The 22762-nt window shown below is 42.6% G+C and overlaps 1 protein-coding gene across 1 annotated transcript; it reads left to right on the plus strand.

Moving 5' to 3' along the window:
• Positions 1 to 5444: 5444 nt before the first annotated feature.
• MRI1 (methylthioribose-1-phosphate isomerase 1) lies at positions 5445 to 15931 on the plus strand. Its single transcript, XM_048506653.1, has 6 exons — positions 5445 to 5656; positions 9082 to 9326; positions 10390 to 10559; positions 10831 to 11007; positions 13105 to 13329; positions 13902 to 15931. Exons 1-6 carry the CDS (start codon positions 5525 to 5527, stop codon positions 14033 to 14035), a joined length of 1083 nt encoding a protein of 360 aa, XP_048362610.1. The 5' UTR covers positions 5445 to 5524; the 3' UTR covers positions 14036 to 15931.
• The last annotated feature ends 6831 nt before the right edge of the window (positions 15932 to 22762 follow it).

Here is a 22762-nt window from a genome sequence, read left to right on the forward strand (position 1 = left end):
ATGTCATTTGGCAAATTGCATTTTTTAATAGCAAACATGACTAGCAACATGCATCTGAAGCCTGAGCAGTCTTTGACTGATGGAATATAGTCTTTGAGCTGGCTTATGAGGAAGGCATTTGCTGGCCCCTAGAGTAAACAGAATGGATATGATATGTTATTTTTCATTTTATTTGTCACTTCAGCCACCAGCAAACTGACAAATCTGTCTCAGGTACAGCATGTTTATTTGCCATCAGGTGGTAATTGTATGAACTTGATGCCCTGCTGTAGATTCGAAGGAAATCTAGCTCATTTTACAGACCTATTTGGCTTGTGGCCTCTATGTCATGACTTTCAACAAGCAGGCTAATTGGTATGGCAGATTCTGTGGCGTCTGTCCTTCAACAGGCCCAGACTGAAAGGATATTAATCCACTTGACTAACCCATATTGAACAGATGGTAACTGCTTTCAGATCATAGAGATCTGTGCTGCATTCAAATTAGTGATCTAGACGTGACACACTATGTATTCCATTATCCATCTGCTAAGCCATTCCATCACCGGCCTGAACCTCTGAACTAAGCACCCAGAAGACCATAAAGTCCAGGAATTACAAGTATTGTTAGACATATCACATTATTCCAGCATAAAAAGAATAATTAACTCTCACTAATGTATTACTGAGTTAGTTCTTGCAACCTGCCTGTAATGACATTTGTGGATTAGCATTTGGACTTTACAGGACAAGAGAAAATAAAGCACAGTCAATGTGTTATATCAATATACAGATTATATAAATTGCTAAAGGACAGAATAGAATGGCAGGGAATTAAACAAGCAGACAAGCATAATGAAATAATCTGGGTTTCGAATGCATTAATTCGCAATCCCTTTAATTTTTAGATTTACACCTGAAAATTCATTCTGAAAGTGAATTTTCCTTACAACAAGGCTATATTGTTTGCTCTAATTGGCAGCATCTGTCCAAATCCTGGGTAGCAATCTCAGCCCAATTGCCTTCTTTTAATTAAGGCCGAATCCCCACTGGGAAATTCAATCTAGATCAAACCAAGTTTGAAAATAAACTGCACCTTTTCATCGAGGTTTCATCCTCTCCACCGCAGCTTGTTTCCAGTTAAGACATCTAGGCCTATCTCAAATTTAAGAATATAACAATCCCCACTACCATGCTATTGGCTTGGTGGATCTCTCCTGATTGGCTGTTGTGCCGTGTTGGGGTGGGACCATTTTTTCTCCCGCAAAAACGTGCTCATGTTATGACGTCAGCACGTCTCCCCTGCCCAAGTTTCTGGTTGGTTATCATTCTCTCGTGCTCTTGCACCCCGTGCACTGATTGGTTGTAAGGTATTTGCATCACACTCCACGGCGGGAAATTTGAACCAAAATTAGACTCCCGATCTCCCCTCTGAACTGGATCGAAGACGTGTTTTTTTGAAAAGTAGTACTTTCAAGCCGGTTTGGCAAAAACACAAGTTAAGGGGGAGAATGAGCGCCAGGACTGGGATGAATCCTTGTTCGTCAATCAGGCAGTGGGGAGTTCTTCCTAAATCCTTGATATTTCATGTGAGTATCATGCGATTAATTGACCATGGGGAATCGGCCTTCATGTGCCTGAAACTGAACTTGAGATCTTCTCTGGGCAAACCAGATGTTCTACCACTGGGAGTCTTCTCTTGTATTCTGTGGGATCACTTGGGGCCATTCACCTCTGCTCTGACATTAAGAAAATAATTTGTAAGATGATTTGCTTCATATCATAGCAATAGATTAAAAACGCTTCCAGCAAAGTCAGCCTTGCAATCTGTGAGCTTGTTTAAAAATAAACTAAATGAAATCCCGCTGAAAAAAGCAACAGCATTCTAAAAATACTCCAGTAAACTGCATATGACATGTAACATATGCCTCCCTCAAAATCACTGCCAAATCCACTGAGCCGCTGAATTAATATAAGCTTTGGATATTAAAAATAAAAGAGCAGTTTATTTTATCTGTAATCAACCAGTACACGCTTCACGATACAGTAATTAGATTTTGACACTTCAGATGAGTTTTAGAAAATGTAAGAATTAAAAATGCTTTAAAAACTGCTCTGCCATGGTATACTTCGCATATTTTGTTATTAACCATCTTGCCATGATTCAGTAGATGCAGTGAAACAACAAGTAAATTGTGACAGGCTTGGAAGAACAGACTTTTAAAGCTGATACAGTCCTAAAGAAAGTAGCCCTTTTGACTCGAATGGATTTGAAATCATGGAATATTGCAATGACTTCTAGGTTATAGTCTAGAGTGCACAGCTTTTTCCCCCAAAATATCCTCAAAACGTTTTATTTCAACACAGGTTTTTTGAAAATAGCTAAACAAGTGATCTTTTCCCCCCAACCCAGGTTGAAGATGTTTCCTGCCTACTAAGCAAACAAAAGCAGGGAGAACTGGCCTTATTTCTCTTACCCAAACCTCTTATTTTAATTTTAGCTGCTTGCACATGACATTTTGTATACTGCAGCAGAGAGTCTAAAGGTTCCCCACGGAGGTTTCCTCTGCTTGCAGCTCATCTATGTGTGATTTCCATGTAAAAAGTAAATGAATAAAGTTTTGCCTAGCAATCATGTGCATGTGTCATTTTTCCTTTTTTGTTTTGAGGGGACTGTCTGAAAAACTATGGTGACATGATTAGAGAAGCTGCAATATGCATATATTTGTGTCACTGTAGCTTTGCAGACATTCCCCTCAAAACAAAAAAAAAGGCAAAACGACACGTGTGCAGGATTGCTGGGCAAAACAAACTTTATTAATCTACTTATCACAGTGAAATCACATGCGGATGAGCTGTAAGCAGAGGAAACCTCTGTAGGGAATCTTCACCAAATGACAAAGGCATGGAGAATCTCTATAGCAGCACACAAAATGGTGCAACTGTGAAATTAACCAAAGTTCTGTGCAGCAGGCAGGAAAAAAGATCCATTTGGGGTGGCATTGTTTTTGGCTGGCTGTTTTTGGCAGGTTGTATACGAATTTAAACAGTCAAAACTGATTTTTTCAAAATGTCTGCCGGACATTTTGTTTCTGCTGCGTGGAAATCATTAATGTGATCCTAAGCAGAGTTATATCTTTCTGAACCCCACAGACTTCAATTAATTTAGAAGAATATAGCTCCATTTAGGATGGCACTATTGGTTTCTGTGGAGTTCTCTGACAGGCAGCCCCCTCCAGAAGGCTCTGGCAGCCAGGGACAGTGTTACTGATGCAGTGGCGTTGCGCCCATAGGGAGGGGGGGGCGATTCCCCAGATGGAGCAGTGGCAGAGGTGTGGCCGGGCCATTGAGGGGGTGGGAGCAGGGCATTCCAGGGATGCCATGACAGAGGCACAGGACGCACGCGCGCCCCGGGTGTGGTTTCCCCTCGCTCCGCCTCTGTTCTGAAGCACTATCATGCTGCCTCCTGAGGTGATGTAGGGAAGCAGCAAAATCCAACCCCCCTCCCCACAAAAAAAAAAAACCAACCACCCTCCAGCCGCCTGAAAAGCTCTCTATAGAGCTAATTCCTGGCCCCAAAGCCTGGGTGGAATGTTAGAATTAAGAGGAATGTTTGTGAAAAAGAAGGTATGGATCATAACAGCAAAAAACAACTTTAACACATTATAAGAACAGTATATTGCAATAGCATGTTGTCACTGTTCTGACCGCTGTACATGTATTTTTCTTGTAGTTTCACAATGGTTTGGTTTTAATGTCATATAAAGCCATGTGTGACTGACTTCAGTAGAAATATTATTTTTAAAGGTGCAATTCTGTCTGCAGCTATTGTTCTGTTCCCCAAGCAAACAGAACGGAGTGTAAGATCCATAGACAAATAAGCAACAGTTCAAAAAAGGGTTATTCTAGTGTGCCTTTGAAAGAAGGGAATGCCTGTAGAAAATAAAAATAGAAGTCAGTGGACATCCTTCGACTTCTGGTGTGTGATAGCTGGGCTGAGGGAAAGTGCTTTCAAACAAACACTATCTTATTTCTGAAGCAGTCCCCAAAGAGAAAAGGTAGGAAAAATAAGAGTGGTTTCCCTGCCTAGATGATATAAGAGGTTGAAGGCCGTGTCCATCACACCATGGTTTGATTAAACTATTGTTAGTTGACAGAGGCATAGTTACAAGGGGACAGGGTGTGTGCCTACAACAGGCGCATGCCGATGGGGGTGAGAAAATTGCCCCTCGCCTGGCCTGGCCTGGCTCAACCAGCCTGGCCAGTTTTCAGCCTGTAGAAAGCTGTCTTCAGCCGGCAGAAAAAAATAAGTGGGAGGTGGGGAGGAGGGGTTGTCTGATGTACAAAAATCCTGGCTAATTCTGGCTTGTCCCCAGAGCTGCTTTGCACTGACAGTTAGTTTCTGAGTCTAGTTCAAGTTGTTGGTATTCAGCTCTACCGAATGCCTCTTGCCTTGGAAACCCTATGGGGTCACCATAATTAAGCTGTGTCTTAATGGCATTTTCCATCGTCACATTATTTTTATATTGCTGTTATCTGCCTAGTTGTTGAAATGTTGGAGAGAAAACATGTACGTAAATGTGTTTAACTAACAAACAAACAAACAAACAAACAGTTCCCAGTAGGACTGCCAGTTCTAGTCTGGGAGATTTCTGGAGATTTGGGGGTGAAGGTAGGGAGGATGGGGTTTGGAGGAGAGGAGGGACCACAAGCTAAAAATGCTATATCCGCCCTCTAAAGTAGCCATTTTTCTCAACTGATCATTGTGGTCTGAAGATCAGTTATAATTCCAGAAGATCGCCATGCCTCTCACCTGGAGGTTGGCAATCTCGCTCACCAAGCCACATACCTGCTTTTTACTGCCTCTCTCTACCAGTTCCCATGTCCAGTTCAGCATTTGTTAAAACAACTAATTATTTAGAATTATCTAATTGTCTAAAAGCCAAATTCTGGTTTCACAAACATAAGCTTAAAATAAACCATTTTAGTGACATCTGAACCAAAGCCTTGTGTTCATTATTTTGGAACTTTTCACTTGGCAACTCCATCTAAAGTTGAGAATGTTAATACTTGTTAGTGATTGCCGAAATAATATTAGGGGATAGATTAAACCAGAAGAGCAACGTATTTCTATATGCCGGGAAACAATCCCCCCCTCCCCCCGGGCAGTAGCGCACACATTTCGGTGGGGTAACCTGTATCTGCAGGAGGTAAATAAAAAGGAGTCTTTTGAGCTGACCCCTAAACTAAAAGATTTCTTGAAGCGTAAGTTTGTGTGAAATTCGCACATCTGTTGTAGCGGGCGGCGGCAACGGAAGTTTACTCTCCAAGAAATCTATTCCTTTTCCAACGAACTCAATACCCTATTTTTGTTTTTAGTGTGTAGCCTGCTTATCATCATTACGCTTGCCGGGTGAGCTGGGGGCGGAAAACTTCTTCCTCTAGGACCCAGCAAAATCGGCCACACGAGCCATCTGCGGCCACGTGGGCCGTTTCCTCTCCAGCTTTACGTTTCTGCCTCGTTTTGCTCAATTTTGCAGGCAGCCATGAGTTTGGAGGCCATCCGCTACCGCAGGGGTTCCCTGCAGATCCTCAACCAGCTCCTGCTGCCCCAGCAGAGCGTCTATGAAGACATTGGCAGCGTTGGACAGGGCTGGGAGGCCATCCGGGCTATGAAGGTGCAGCGGTGGGGATGGGCAGCTGGCATTAGGCAAGCGCAGCCGCCGAGTTAGGCGTGTCTCCTGCAGAACATCAAGCTCCGTCCCCTCTGCAGGATGGGCAGTAATTCAGCAGGTGAAGCCTTTGCAGCGGAGTTAGGAAGAGCTTTGTCTTTGAGGCTCTGCCCCGAGTCCGGTAAACTTAAATAATGCAGTTAGAAGAACTAGACGGGGAGAGGTGAAGAGGTGCCTGATGCAGGGTTGACTTTAGCTCTTGTTCGCATGTTAGGTCGGATGAGCAGTGTGCAACCCGCATACAGGTACAGCAGTTCGTAAGAAAGAGCCAACATACATTCACTTTACAAATGAAATAAAATACCTGAATAACTGCGTGTTTAGCTGAATAACTACCTGAATAAATCGCGTGTTTAGCTGGTCCCGCTTTCAGTGTAAAACGAAAGTGTTTCGTTTCCATAGGGGGAAAAACCCTGTTCACAAATTAAATGGACCACAAAGTGTCTTAGGTTCATTCCGCACAACATATTTATAACGAGTTGCAATCGGTTTGCGTATATCAAAACCTTTTCAGTGCATGTAGAAAACTAGCCTGTAAGGCAAAAGTTCTTACACTAGTTTGGGTTCTCCACCAGCAGACAATCCAACAAGAATTGGCACTGTTGGTTGTTAAATTCAGCTAAATGCTTTTCATCTTCTGTTCCTGCATATTGTTATAAAGTTAAAAGTTCCAATTTGGAAACCATATACAAACATCCCCTATATTGGTTCTGGTGGGTTTTCCGGGCTGCGTGGCTGTGGTCTGGTGGATCTTGTTCCTAATGTTTCGCCTGCATCTGTGGCTGGCATCTTCAGAGGTGTATCACAGAGGGAAGTCTGCAGTGGCGTACCTAGGCAAACTGGAGCCCTGGGCAAAACCTGAGTTTGATCCCCCCCCCCCCCCACATGGGCAGCCACCCTCCTCCGCCGTGACCAAACAATGATTTTTTCCACCAGGTCGTTTCAAAGTCACCATCACATTATAGAACATGCCCCAACTCACAAATCTGAACACAGCAATGGGTCATGCCACACAGCAGAAATATTTTTTTGAAAACAATTTCAAAATGCTTTCAAAATGTTTTATTATTGCTATGAAAACATTTTATGGTGTTGTATCCAGTCCCCCCAATTGGGGGAAACACATCACTTCCAATGTTATTTAAACTGGGGACCCCAGATTCTTCCTTTAAGGTGGATTTAAAAGGAGAATCTGGGCTCCCTAGTTTAAACAATGCTGGAATCCACTCCCAAACAGCATCATTTTCAATGGTGTTTAAACTAGGGAGTCCAGATTCTCCTTTTAAATCCACCTTAAAGGGATAATCTGGGGTCCCCAGTTTAAACAACATTGAAAGTGATGCTGTTTGGGGGTGGATTCTCCCCCACCCTAAAACAGCATCACTTTCAATGTTTAAACTCGGGACCTCAGAGTCTCCCTTTAAATCCATGCCAAAGGGGGTGGATTTTTTTTTTATTATTATTATTATTATTATTATTATTATTATTATTATTATTATTATTATTATTATTATTATTATTATTAGGCATTGAGAGAATAAAAGAAAGAAAGAAAACAAGCATTGGCAGGAAGGGAGTGGATTTAAAAGGAGAATCTGGGGAAATTTAGGGTGTGCTTGCTGTCAGGGGTGCAATTAGTAAGATAGCAGCACCAAAATTTTAGAGTATCTTTGTGAGCCCCTATTGATGATACCACCCAGGTTTGGTGAAGTTTGGTTCCGGGGGTCCAAAGTTATGGACACTCAAAAGTGTAGCCCCCATCAGAACCAGTTGAATCTGGCCGTGAAAGCCTTCGACAATACATCTCCTATTGTGCCCTTTGCTGGAGATGTAACATTTAAAAGCTTCATACTGTTCTGTATCAGTTAAAATATGCAGCATTTCCACATCATTACTGAATGTCCCAGCATCAGAAATGCTGTGTAAATTCATATTAGGGGGGGGGGGGTGTTTAATAATTTTTTACAATAGCACATATGGAACTCTTCTGGGAGATGCTGATTAGTGTCCTGTGCACTTAATGTTCAGATTTACCCCCTTCCCCATGAGGAGTAATAGCCCAGTCCAGGAGGCGTGGGGAAGAGTAGAGCAGCAGCCTGCAACGGCCTTGCAGCAGTGCACTGTTACTGCCTCCAGTGGGATTTCAGGTAGCAGTGGGTGGGCAGGTGGTAAGGAACCCCCCCCCCCCCCGGCCACCTGAAAAATCCTATAGGAAACACTGGCTTAACTACCAGTTTTGGAGGCATAACTCAGTTGCTGGTCCAGGGGTCGTTCCCTGGTCACAAATCCTTTGGCAGCCAACTAAAGTCAGCTCTGCTCCTGGAAAGCCCCCTCCACACTGTTGTGGAGGAGGCCTGCCGCTGCAGGGCTGAACTTCCAGGTTGGGCGCTGTGGTGGCTGGCTGTCAAGGTAAGTCCCTCTGTGCTAGCATCCATGCAACTTTGCATGTCAATGGTGGCATGGACCATGGTGCAACCCTTCCATCACTTCCAATGCTGCTTCAGCCCCACCCCCTCCGCCCTGTATTTGACATAAAGAAGTGCAGGCTCTTGTTCAACATATGACCAATGAATTTGGGTATAGACAGAAGCTGAGTTATCTTTTGGATTTACATTAGCTTAAATTCACATAAATAGTATTTCTGAGGTAGGTTGTTTTATTGCCTAATGTAGGAGTCCCCAGTGTGGTGCACATAGAACCTGGACACCCACCAACAGTGGCGTAATGCCAACAGGGCAGGGAACGCCTCGGGGACATGTGTCAGAATTCCAAAAGTGCTCGCAGGCTCAAAAAGGTTGGGGACCCTTGGCCTAATCTCATACTGTCCTCATTCCAAAAAGGCTGTTACTGCAGACCTGAGCCCTAGCACCTCTAAAGCAAAACAAAGTCTTCGAATATGACAGAGAACAGATCAATCCAGCCCCCCCAGTATGTTTTTCCTTTAGGCATAGAAATAAGATGTTCCTGTGTGATTGTATCCATTTGGTTTCCAATAGTACCAGATCACATATTTGGAAGCATCTGTTCCTGACCTTACCCATGTCTTTAGTTGATTCCGCATGGGCCAAAAACAGCGGTGTGAAAATGGTGTAAAAGGGTTTAAAACGGTGTAAAAGGGTTTATACTGTTTTCACACTGTTTTCACACCGTTGTTTTTGGCCCATGCGGAATCAGCCTTTGTTTCTTGTGTGCCAGTCTTTCCTGCATTAGTAGCAGGCTTGCAGTCCTTGGTTGCTGACTATTCTCTGCTGCCCCTGTTTTCTTCTCCAGTTGGGTGTAGATGTCAGTGCTGGTTAAGCCCTAATGTTGAATACTTGCTGGTTTCCCTGTGTGATGCCTGTACCCTAAACTTATCTTTTTCTCTATCTTAGGTAAGAGGCGCTCCAGCCATTGCCATTGTAGGTTGTCTGAGTCTGGCAGTGGAGCTGCACAGTAAAAGAAATGCAGAAATGCAGAGTGTCAGCAAGCTGGAGAATTTTGTGTTAAACACGCTAGACTACCTAGTGAGTGCTCGACCTACAGCTGTCAACATGGCCCGGGCAGCTCAGGAACTGGGCTGCTTTGTTCGTCAGGAGGCCAAGTGGGAAGGGGCTACTGCTGAGAGTTTGAAAGAAAGGTGTGGATCTTGTTTGGTTCTTTCCCTTCTTTCCCTGGGCTTATTAATGGGAGCAAGAGGTGATCTGTGAGAATTAGTGAGGGAAGGGAAATTCTTCCTTCTCTTTGTTTTCCCCTGCCACCTCTGGCTTTGCTTTCCTGCCCTCACTCTGGCTCCTGGTGGCATTTGTGTTTTCTGTGTTTATAAATATACATTATTTAATTTAATTTTGCCTTCCCCCTCAATGGAAGCCCAAAGTAGCTTGCATTGTCCTCCTAGCCTCCATTTTATCCTCAATTTAACTTACCTGTAAGGTAGGTTAAGTTGACGATGTATGACTGATTCAAGGTTACCTGGCAAGCTTCCTTGGCAGAGTGGTGATTCAAACATAGGTCTCCAAAATCCTAGTCCAACACTTTAACATTTATATGTCACCTCTTCAGAGACTTGCTTGAGAAGGCTCACAAAATAAAACAAGATAACATGATTAAAAACAGAAATTAAAATTAACAGCCATTGCCAACGAGCCAGTATAGCCTGACAGCACAAAAGCAAGTAAAAACCCGGAGCATAAAACATTTGGCAGCCTAAATAATCTTCGTGACAGTTCTTAGACTAGAATCAAATTGTAAAATAAATAAAAAGATCAAACCCCTTGTTAATCCTGGGTGAAAATAGGCCGATGCCTAAACAAGAGCAGAATAGGTGCCAGGGAAGGTATTTCAAAGGCATCATCACACCACTCAAAACTGACTCTTTGTTTGTTTATATCCTGCTTTTCTCCACAATGGAGACAGAAGGTGACTTACATAATTCTCTTCTCATCCATTTTACCTTTTAACCTGTGAAGTAGGTTAGACCAAGAGTCAGAATTCAAAGCTCCCAGATCCTTGCCTGATACTCCAACCACTATATGACACTGGATCCCCTCCTTGTTTGTTAACAATGATACCTTTCTGTAAACCCATATTTGCAGAAACCCAACATTCTGTCAGTGGCGTATCTTTGGCAGATTAAAAAAAAAATTTTGTGCAGGCCAACCATTGGCTAAGGATATTCCAAATATCTATCCATCTCATCATAGTGTGATCAACTGGGCAGAAGCCATGTTGGATAAAGACCTGAAAGACAACAGAAGCATCGGAGAACATGGGGCACGCCACCTCTTACAGCAAGTAGGACAGGACAAGGTGGTGGTCCTGACTCACTGTAACACAGGCTCACTGGCCACTGCTGGCTATGGCACTGCACTAGGTAAGTGACACTTCCCAAATTCAAGTGCAAAAAGGGTGGAGCACTATTACACTTTTTAGGAGTTTGGCTTCAATTCCCAACCCTCTGCTGTTTAGTTCCTTTCCCCAAAAGGAGCCAAAGAGAGTTCTTTGAAAATACAGCTGGAAATTCTAGATGTATTTCTGAAACCATGCAGTGGTCATCTCTTCAAAGGTAATAGCTTCCTTCTTTTCCCTTCTTGTGACCTTCTTGATCTGTTCACTTTTCAGTTCTTATGACATTTCCTTTACAGGCATTATTCGTTCCCTGCATGCCATGGGCCATCTGGAGCATGTCTATTGTACTGAGACGCGGCCATATAATCAGGGAGCCCGCCTGACTGCCTATGAGTTAGTGTATGAACAGATCCCTGCCACGCTCATTGCTGACAGCATGGCATCTGTGACCATGAAGGAGAAAAAGGTGTCAGGTGAGTGCTCCGGAGCTCTTCTTTCTGCTTGACTGTTATGTGGTTTCTGTACTGTCTCTTGTGCCAGCTGTTTACAGTGGCAGCTTGTTTTAGTAATCAACCATGCCTACAGGCGTGTAGCAATTGGGCTGGTCTCTGGAGAGAGGTTTGCCTTCTGAGCAGCTGTTGCTGGCAGTAGCATACACGCAGCATTTGAGAAGGGAATCATTTGGGATGACTGTTGTGGGTGACAAAGTCTGGGTGAAAGGGTCTCCATGCATCCTTTATTTGTCTGGTTTTATTTCCCTTGCCTTTATAATTGACCATGTCTGCTGCTTTGGGAAAGGGCATTTGGGCCTAGGGTGAACTAATACAGCGTTCAGCCAGAAAATAATTATACTTAGCCCTTTTACAGAGCTTTCAAGCACCTCATATACATTAGCTCAGTAGTCCTTGAAGTATACCAGTATATGGTATCCCATACTGCAGTGAGAGGCAGAAGTGAGATTTGATTCAGGGGTCTCCTGGGCCTCAGTTCTCTTTCGCCTTGACACCACACCAGCTCCCAACATCCTGCCTGCCTTAAACATGAGTAGAAATTTGTTTCCTCCTCAGAGAAAAAACAGTGTGCATGTGCAAACAAACAAAAATCACATAGCCATTTCATGAACACTGCGCTCCACAAGCTGCTGTGATTCTGTATTTGCTGTATTTCATGGAGTGCATAGTGGCTCAAAGTGCTATCTGTAGCCATGCCTTCAGAATAAGGCAGCTGGTGACTAGAGACCAGGCATTTTCTGTGGTGGTACCTAGTCTTTTGATTGGCGTCCCCCTGCCTCACATTTAGGCTTATGTGATACCTGCTTTATTTTCGTTGAATCGTCAGGCTAAAACACATATTGTGTTTTTACCTGGGTCTTTAAGCTTCATGCTTGTTTTATGGAGAGTTTTTGTGTTTCTTAAGTCTAATGGCTTGTGTTTGAATATTGTGGTTTTTAATTTTAAGCTGCCTTGAGCAGGAATCTGAAGATGCATGTATACCCTTTTCCACAGAAAAGAATAAGTGCGGTCATGTGAGTCGCAGTGAAAGTCAGATTTTCAGATAGTGTTTATAATGTTATTTAGCATCGCTTTCATCCAAATCATTATTTCCTACACTAGTGAACACAGAACTTTGAAAAAAATAGCATTTATGTTGCCCCGGACGGCTATAGCAAGACTTACTTTTCTCCATAGTTGTGCCCACCATTTTCCTCCCTGCAGCAACACGGAGCCTACTGAACAGAGAGGAAAATGCTATTTTTTTCAAATTTCTGTGTTTACTAGTGTAGGAAATAATGATTTGGATGAAAGTGGCACTTAAATATCATTATAAATGCTATTGGAGAATCAGGAGTGGGGGCGGATGGCAAGCACTAGGACCCTGGGGGAGCATTCTACCCCAAAGAAGGTCCAGGAAGATGTGGTGGTTTAATTGTACACCTCCCAAATTTTTTTCGTGGAAAAGAATATATAAATATTCTAAATAAATAAGTAAATAAAGTGGCATACAAGTTCTTTTCTATTTTATATTCATAGCAGCCTTGCTAAGCTAGGCAGGGAGAGTGAGAGTGCTGAAAGTCATGGCTTGTCTTTGTTCTTAAGCTGGGAAGCTCTCCTGGCAGTAGAGCAGTATATACTTGTAGCATATACATATGCAAATAATGTGTTGGCTGCTGAGTGAAGAGATCAAGGGGCTTGAGAAGGAAACTCCGAATTCATTCATACTCCCCTCAGGTGTTTTGAGCTGGGAAGGATCAGGTAGCCAGCTTGCTATTTGCTTCTGTAAGGCTCTGATTCTACTCCAGACTGTAAAATTTAAAGGCTGAAACAGTAACAACAGTTTGTGATAAGAGAACATCTGACACATTCTTGGTTTTGGAGCCTTGTGTAAGGATCAGAATGGCAATGGAATGTTCACCATACAGAAAAGAGCACAAGTTAGTAGCACAATAGCAAGACCCCCTGTTTATCCCTGGTTGCAGTTTAATGAATAATCTTTATGGATAATCTGGCCCTGGCAACCACAAAGAACTGCATCTTACCTTTAGGCTTAAAAAATGACATTTTTCCACCCAGCTGTGTTTGTCGGAGCAGACAGAGTTGTTGCCAATGGAGACACTGCCAACAAAGTGGGGACCTATCAACTGGCTATTGCCGCAAAGCACCATGGGATTCCTTTCTATGTGGCCGCCCCCCGAACCTCATGTGACATGAACTTGCAACATGGAGGACAAATTGCTATTGAGGAAAGGCCAAGCCAGGAGCTGACCGATATCAACGGAGTACGAATTGCAGCCCCAGGTACTAAAGCATGGAAATGGTGCAATTAAACCAAATGGGGAGTTGAAAAGAACATCATTAGCTTCAGTTCTATCTTCAAGGATTTAGCAGACTTGATAGGTCAGACATCTCCCAAGTTTTCCGTAAGGCTGTCTGAGTCAAAATAAAATGGCTTGAGAATCTTCTGATGCACCAGAATCCAATGTTGTTGAATAGTATGGAAAGTGTCAGACAGTTCTGTTCTCTTAGGAAAATATCCTGTTGCTCAGGAAAAGTTAACTTTGCAGTCACAGTTGGCCCAAGTCTACAGGCAAGAAATACCTTTCTACCTAGCACTCTTGGATGTAAGGGAATATTCTTCTTCTTTTGATCTGTATAGTACTTCCAAATTCCTCCCACTTTTTTGGGACTATTCCTTCCATAAGGCTGAAGCACATTCCCTCTGTGGCTCTCTTGAGAAACCTCCCTCTCATTTGGAGAACTGGGCCCCCAAGTCTTAGCTTTACTTATAGTAAAGGGGAAGTTGATCTATCTAGGCCAGTGAACAACTAAATGGGATTGTCTGTAGCATCATTGTTCTTTCTTCTTCCCAGGTATTGGTGTCTGGAATCCAGCCTTTGATGTCACCCCTCACAATCTGATTACTGGAGGCATTGTCACTGAATTTGGTGTTTTCACTCCTGCTGAACTTCAAGCAGCACTAACACAGGCAGAGTGCCAAGTTTGAAGGTGATGAGCTCAGCTATTTTTGGACTGGCTAGTCAAGAGTGTGCATCAAGCAGACTTTCATCCCTCCATTCTAGAGGAACCAACATTAAAAGTTAATAGAACGTTCTGTTCACCAGTCCTCTGCCACTGTATTTGTGCATTGTAGTGAATACCCATTACCTTACCCAAGACCTGGAGTTAAATGATTATTGGAACTGACTGAATAAAGACAGCTGGTGTATGTGTGTGGGAGAGAGAAGAAGGCTATATAACTAACATCCGTCTGATGTTCTTGCATTTGGGTTGTGGCAGGTTATCCCTTGGTATAATTCTGGCTTTGTTCATCTGTTTCCTTACTAGATCAAATTGTTATTGCAATTCTAAGAATGTCTGTTGTAGATCCTGCTACAAAATAGGTTGCTAGTGTTTTCCACATAATTTCTTCTCTTGTTTGAGGAGCTGATGAAGCATAGTAGCAAAGATTAGGGAGGTCCACAGTTCAAATGTCACCTCTGCCCCAAACTCACTTATTGGCCCCTCTCATGCCCATTGGGGCACAGGGAAAATAATAGCAGCCTGCTTTAATTTTTCAATAGTGCATGAAGATACTTTATGCTGAGTCAGGCACAGCAAGTATTGTGAACTCTGATGAGCAGTGGCTTTCTCAGACCGAGGTCTTCTACATCATCTCTACTACCTGATCTTTTTAATTGGAGGGGTTTAAATGTGGGGTCTTCTACATGACAAGCAGCTGCTTTGATTCTGAGCTATGGCCCACTTTACTTTCACTGAAAGTGAAATTAATGCATAGTGAGTTTTTTACACTACACCACGATTAAAAAAGAATTACTTTGACCTTCATATGAATGCTTGATTTTCAGATTTTTAAATGAGAAGTGGGGATTACACATAAAGACTAGAAATGTGAGGTGTAAACCTTTCTCCTGTTGATTGCTTACCTTTGAAGTAAGAATGAAAGAACTGGTTTGCTGGACCATACCAGATATGCAAGTAATCCATCACTTTGCTTTCAGTAGTAACCAGCCATCTGGGATCTTCACAAACAGGATACGTTGAAGATGGCACATCAAAAAACAAATCAAGGTGGCTAAGCAGTGAGAAATTGGCTTTGACTATCAGGATGCATAATTTTGCATTATTTGTTCATAAAATACCCCCAGCCCCCATTGATCCTTTGGTTAAAGGAAATATTTATGGTATTTCTATAAATCATGTGAAGGCAAAACCTTTCCATCCAAAATAGCTACATATTGATTAAAGTGCATTGTATTGATTGCAAAGGCTGTAGATGACTTTGTTCACATTTTACCAAATTGTTCCTAATCACATTCTGAGTTGTCTTGTGCTTTGACTGGGCTTCAGTCTTACAGTAGCAAGAACTGGGGTTCTGTGTAACCGCATCCTTTGCAGTTGACAGGAAACCTCATCTTCCTATTTCAGTCTTGAATGTATTCCATGGAAGTTAGTCCTAGTCATTATAACATTGAAAATTAACAAGATCTTTACAATTTTGTAATGCAACTGGCTGAATCAATTTAATGCTGAACAGTTTGAAATGTTAAGGGAAAAAATAAAGTGAGTTGGGTCCAACAGATTTTTTTTTCTGGTGGTGAAAAAAGCAGGAGCCATCCTATCTGGCCACCAAAATGGCTGCGCTGGGGATCATGGGAACGGCCTTGACAAATGCCACATGGAATGAAGATGGTGGTAAGGAAGGGAATTGGGTGAGACTGAGTGAGAAAGTTGACTGGGTTCAACAAAGTATATGATCCATGAAACCTTGCTCTGAGTCAATTGAACTGTTAATGGCAGTGGAATTACATGCCCTCGCCAGCTGCAGTGTTCAGTGCCTTCAGTTTGGAACTGAAAAATAAAGGTTGAAACAGAAATTAAATAAAATTGCAGTTTATTTGACACAACTGTTTTCTAATACTGTTCAGAATGATGCTTGAAGTGAGCAGCTGTAGCCCTTAAGATCACACCTGTTTCTTTAACAGCTCAGAGGCAGGGCAAAGTCAGTAGGAATGGTCTCTGTGTGTTCACTTGCACCTTCACCTACTGCGTGGCAAAACCTGAAAAATTCTTGTTACAGGCCCAGGGAGATGAGTATAGGAAATCCAGTGCAGCACAGGCATTAAAGATAATAATGCATAATACATTCTCCTGCAGTTGTCAAGAAACTGTTGTCTCCAGATCAGGAACTGGCAACCTTAGACCGGACCATGGCTGGAGAATGTTAGAATTCATTGTGGCATTTTTGTGCCCACCCTGATCACACAGTCTCCATCCCACTTTTCCTATGCCATGCAAGAAGCAATTGTGGCCAGATTGCTGGAATGGGGCTTTCGGCTAGCTTTCTGGCACAGTTCCAGGATCTTTTGTTGTTGTTGAATTATAAGCAGAACTTCCGCATGGGACCTTTTTTCCCCACTGCTACATCACTACGGCTTAGAAAGCCTTCACGGGCTAATTTTTGCTAACTGCCCAGCTGTTCAAAGCATAGCTATTGTGCCAGGAAAAGAAGATGGCAAACCTCTGTTCAGAAAATGGATTTTGGGGGGCGGGGGGTTTGTGCATAAAAACAAAACCTATTTTAGCCTTATACTGTCAGCTGGATACAACAAAGGCAGTGAAAAGGTACCACAAATTGTGAAAATGCCTAAGGTTATCAGGACTTATGTGTTAAATTCATAGTCAGAACTTGACATGACCGAGAAGGTCAATAGAACACTCATCTGTGCTACTAGCTACAAAAATCTCAACCAGGTTAAGTTGGTTAATTGCTCATCACTTGCAACCATTGTCTCTCTGACCTTACTGTTCTCAAACAAATGGACTGAATCTGAACACTAACCAGTGTGTGTTCTAAGTGTTATTCAGCTTCTGTAGCAGTCTGATCTGCGGAGCTAAGTTGCATTAGACGAGAGTCTAATGACTTTTGTTTCACCAACCTCACAGATGGGTTGTTGATGCAGTGTGTTCATAAAAAATCCTAATGTGAAAATTTGTTTTAAGGTCAGGTAATTTAAATAGCCTGTCAAGAGAAGCTTTTTGAAAACCCAGTGTGTGACTGTAATCTACAAGCTTTCTCATTAAGCATGCCTTATATTAAGCATTGATTTTGGCACAGTTCCTTCAGGTGGAAAGTGGTTCAGTCAGCAGTGTGGGGTGCAGGGTGCTTTAAAAATAATTTCTTTCTCCAGAAGTTGTAATGCCTATTTAATGTTCTTGCTGGAAAGGATAAAGACAGTTATTGTGAGGTTTTTTTCCCCAGATGGCATTTCTACTATGTATTGTGGGCCAAACAATAAACAATCACTCAGCAATTGACAAGTATTTTCCCTGAATGTAGCGTATGTTGTTGTAACTGTGTGAGGCTCTCTGCAGGAGCAGGTCAACAATTTACTCACTAGAAGGAATGAAGGCGGAGCCTGTGTTTATGCTATTGTTAGTGCTGTGTGTACTCTACCATCTAGACCTTATTCATATTCAAATAAATCTTTTCAAAGGTCCTTAAAAACAACTGGCTGTTACTCTTGGAACATATTTTACTTTTCATCAGAAAAATAATTCCATAGGTATTGTGTTTTCTAATTCCCACATTTTTAAAAAAGAAAAGAATGATTGGTGTTAGAGAACCTCATGCAATAAACCATCTTATTCAGGATAGGCTAAAGCATAAACTATATAGATTTGAATTTGGTTTTCAAAAATTCATCTTTTTTGCTTTTTTTGTCTGTTTTACTTGTTTTGCTTCTGCCCTCCATTGTTCCCTCCCACTCCCTGGGTAGATTAGGATAGGATACGAACTGGTACGGTAGGAAGGAGCATCCTTCCTCTCAGTCTTTCTTGGGGTCCTGAGAACAACTTATGCTATGGCAAGAGATTAATTGCACAGTACATACTACTTACATCAGCTATGGGTCCTCCATGAGGACTTTCTATTAGACATACACTGGAAGTTCCTCACTGAGAACACAGGAATGCATATTGGGAGGCGAGTGGGCATGTTTGTTTCCCCACTCCTTTATGTGGGTGGTGGACTCACATAATCTGGAGGCCAGGTTTGATTCCCTGTTCCTCCATATGAAGCCTGCTGGGTGACCCATCTATGTCACAAGTAGAGTGGCTCTTAATCTCCCAGGACGAAGAGGAGTCATGCCTTTCTGGTGAAAGACAAGAGATAGACCTCAGCCTTAATTGTTTGAGTATTTAGCTTGATGGGTTAAGCTGGGAGTGCCGAGAGGTGGGCATAGAAAGTCAATCATAACTATAAAACAATGGCAATAAGGCAATAAATAAGGCGGTCATTAGAGATTAATCAGAGGAAGAAGTTTTTGGGTTAATACAGTACTGGCAGGAACACTTGGAGCAAACACAGTAACCAGTCCTTTGACTTCGTGGGGTAACTAGTCCAGGGCTAGAGATAGGAAGTGAGAGCTTCCAAGGCAGAGCCATTGTGTTTTTGTAATCCCTTTAGGAAGGGTGCAGTGGCTATTTGCAAGGCAAATGTGAGCGAGGGCAAGCAGGTTTTTCTCTATCCTTGTGGGAATGCTAGCCAATGCAGAGAGGGTTGGCAGGATGGGTAGAGACAATGTTGTCTTAAAAACAGGGTTCCCACAACCCACCATGGGTCAGTCTGGTAACAACATTCAGAGAGTCAACAAATCAACCTTTTTATTGTTGGCCATCCATCTTACATGCTTTGAAGTCTGGGAGTCTTAAAATCAATTTGGTGTTGTTCAAACATCTGACAAATGTTACCAAAAAAACAAAGAAACCTTCATTTTGTTGATAATTTTTAAAAATTCCTTCAGTACTCTAAACATTTTGTAGCAGATCCAAAGAAATTTAATAGAGAAAGAAAACAGAGAAAACAAAAGTAGGAGACTGAAAAGGAAAAAAAGGGGTGGTGGTGAATAGGGCTGTCTCTTCTGCCAAAATGACACACTTGCACTCCCTGATCTTGAATATTACCAGAACTAGTGGGTAAAAATAAACCAAATAGTCCATGTTAAAGGTCCTCAAAACATTGAGGAGACAAGAGTTAGATCCAGTCTACTCTTTAATTGGCAAGTTGTCCCTTTCAGTAAGTGCAGCTGGGAGCTGGCAAAGCTCAGACTGAATGAAATGCCAGGCTTCAGGAAGTCCCAACTGTGCGAAGTGATTTTATGTGAATGTGGAACACAGCATATTTTCTATTTGTGTACAGCTTTACTTGGTGTTAGAATTTCAGCTTTTTGAGGTAATACATTGGAATGAACCAGAATACACATAGAATGCAAATGTGTTGCCTCATTCAATAAAAGGTCAACAGTGTTATATGGTGGTGTCTTGTTTTTTTAGTATAAGGCAGGGGTCCCCAAACTTTTTAAACAGGGGGCCAGTTCACTGTCCCTCAAACTGTTGGAGGGCTGGACTAAAAAAAACTATGAACAAATTCCTATGCACAAATGATTGTAAAATGTTTGATTTCACCTTTCAGCCTTTCTGTCATGGTCTATTTTTAGAACAGTGACCAAAGTATGTCAAGTACAGGGTGGGCTCCAAATATTGTTGGGGAAGCTGTGGAATACCTTCCCCTGTAAAAAAAAAAAAAGGCAGAACTTTCCCAATGAAACATTCCATCTAACCCAGGATCAGGTATCTTCCTGGGTTCTTTCCTCCCTAGCAGCCAGTGAGCGATTCGCCAGCCTGGCTGATGCCAATGGGAGTGAGGCGGAACAGAAAGCCTGAGAGCAACACATGGACTAGCTGAGAGGGAAGGGCGGAGCAGGCGTTGCCACATGTAAGGTTTCCAACTCTGGGTCAGAAAATTCATGGAGATTTGAGGGTGCCATCATGTAACTGCAATCAACAGCCGTTGGGGCCGGTTCCTCCTCTCCCTCGAGCCCCCACTGCACATGAATGGAGCCACTGCCGCCATGCCTGGCGGGCCGGATAAATGCCTTCAGGGGGCCACATTTGGCCCCCCGGGCCGTAGTTTGGGGACCCCTGGTATAAGGTAACCCTTTCCATTCCACAGCAGAACTGTCCAGAGTGCGAATCCCGCTGTCCATGAGGCTGGTTGACACGCACAGTCCTGGCTTGGGTAAGGCAGAACTGGGGCAAGGAGGCTATCCCAGTCAGGCAGCAGAGGCAGGGTGGTGAGGCGCTCAGATCAAGGCCAGCTCCCTAAGTTCTTAAAGGGCCACGTGCAAAAGAAGCAGAGCCAGTAGTGTTGGTTCGCCCCCACTTTGCAGATTTTCTTAGAAGAAAAAGGCAAACTCCAGCTTGCTTTTAGTAAAAGAGAGCTGTGGCGAATATGGATGAGGAAGTGGGTAAGTGGTGGTTGGATGTGAGGGAGGGCAGAGTGAGGTGTGTGAGGATGAGCTGGATGTGTATGAGAGTATGTGTGTTGTGTGGTAGCAGTGGGTGAGGCACAGAGAGTGAAAGTTACCTGCGTGTGAGGGGGGGGGGGAACCCCACCTGAGGTTTCACACGGCAAAGCATGTATGTGTTTCACTTCCATTTGTATTACCTAACAGTATTACCTATTTACTGTTTTCACTGCTCATCTGTGGCCATCTGCGCGAACATTCTAAGGGCATACCAAGCCCTCAGGCCACAGACATGCTGCACAAACATTCTAAGGGTGACAGTTAAACACAGCCAGCTTCATGGCCTGGTGTGCCAGAAAAAAAACGTTTTACCTGGCTCAGGTATGGACTTTTGGCGATTTGAAGGTCCGATTACCTGCCCGCAACAGGGAGGAACGTCATGTGAAAATTTGGGGTCCAGCCGTTTCGGCGTTAGGGCATGACTAACAAAGTAACTGTTAGCTTTTTATATATATATAGATTAACATTTTGGGACAGATGGTGAAACAAAACCAGTGAGTATGACTTAATAAAGGACATCTAAAAAGGCTTCCTTACATACATACAGATTGTTATTATGAGAATAATTGTTATTATTGTTATGAGAAGTTATGTAATTAGATCATTGAACGTTCGCTTAGAAGGGGCCAAAGGGATCTTCTTTCCTGTTGTGTGGTTTTTGTGCATAGTTACACCACAGTGCAAACACCAAAAGGTAGTAATAGGCCACAGGAAACATTAGATAAAAGAATATGTACTAGGACTTCTATCTACAGCTATAATTCCTCTGTCCCCCGAAAGGCTAATATCAGGTGTGGGAGTATGGATTTGGATTGATATGGGTGCCAAGTGGGCCCATGAGAGGTCCAAACTTACTGCTGTGATGCCAGAAGTGAGAAAAATGTCTGCTTATTTCATGTATATTTGATAATATGTCAGTTATGAGAGCTATCCTGTACTTTTTTCATTAATTCTCAAAAATGCCTATATCTGGGCACTAGATGGCATCTATACTCTGCAAACCCTTTCACGGGAATTTGCTGTGTGTATGTGCGTTTGTGTGTGAGAGAGAGCTCAAAATATTCTAGCAATCTGAAAGCCTTATTTAAAATATTTTTAAAGCAATTCCCCCAATTAGTTTGGCAAATCCAAAGACAATATTTGTTGTATCTTTTCTTGACTGAAGCCTTATTAAACAATGGAAAATGTAGTTTTCTTATAAGGGAAAAGTGTATTTCTTGTTCCTTTTGAGAAGGAACTTCACCACCGATTACCTTTAAAGTTTATTTTTAGGTGTTGTATAAGAGGGAGACGTGAGAACTTATGAGGGAGAAAAATCCCAGCTCACTTCCCCTACCAGGCCCTGCTTCCACCCCTCTTTCTTTGTGATTTTCATCCCCTTGCCTATGCCTAATGAACCTAGACATCCCTCCTTCAGTCATCTTAATCGCTGGATTTCCAACCTTCATCAAAACCCTTCTATTCACCCAATTTTCTTTTTTCCCTTTGACCAAATTAAACAATAACAGTGTCTCCTCCCATGCCTTGAAATGTGCATACAATGCTGGTTTTCTTTTAGAGAGATTAAAGCCATTGTACACATCTTTGTAAATTTTCATATTTTCCCCTCAAAATTTGAAGATTACCTCAGATTTCCAGAAACACATCTCAAGCACTGGATGTCCGTCGCTTGCAGGTTTTGATTAACATGAGGCTTTACTATTGGATATAAACAAATAATGACTTGTGGAGGAGGGGCTTTTACCAGTGGTCACCCTCCCCATGTTTCCTCTGATTGGGCTGGATCCAGTGGTGGGATTCAAATAATTTAACAACTGGTTGTTTACAAGGACCATTTTAACAACTGGTTCTGCTGAAGTGGTGCAAACCTGCTGAATCCCACTACTGGCTGGATCCTACCAGCTTGTCCACTTGCACATGAGGTAGGAGGGTTACCTTTCCTGATTACCCTATTGCTGTATCAGTGTGGTTTTTATTTTTGTTTTGTTTTTGTTGCCCCCACAATGTCCAGGCAAGGCCTCTTTTAAAGGTAAACAGGGCTTCTTGTCCATCTTGCACCTGATGAAAAACATATTCTTTACTTCTGTACTCAAGTACAGAAGTACTCAAATCTAAAGGTGAGGTGGGATGTTCTGTTCCCCAAGCAAAACTGTTTCTGGTGCCCTGTGCCCGTCCAGAACAGAGTGGAGAGTCACAAGCAAGGTTTAACAGTTCAAACAAAAGGTTTAATATTTAGAAGAAAGGAGACCCTAACTCCTCTTTGGGTCTGTCTAAAAATAAAGTAGAAGCTGTAGACTTTTGTTCTTTCCTTGACTGCTTCCAGGAAAGTCCACTTCTTTAAGTTC

The sequence above is a fragment of the Sphaerodactylus townsendi genome, linkage group LG08 (assembly GCF_021028975.2).
Source record: "Sphaerodactylus townsendi isolate TG3544 linkage group LG08, MPM_Stown_v2.3, whole genome shotgun sequence".
Taxonomy (NCBI): domain Eukaryota; kingdom Metazoa; phylum Chordata; class Lepidosauria; order Squamata; family Sphaerodactylidae; genus Sphaerodactylus; species Sphaerodactylus townsendi.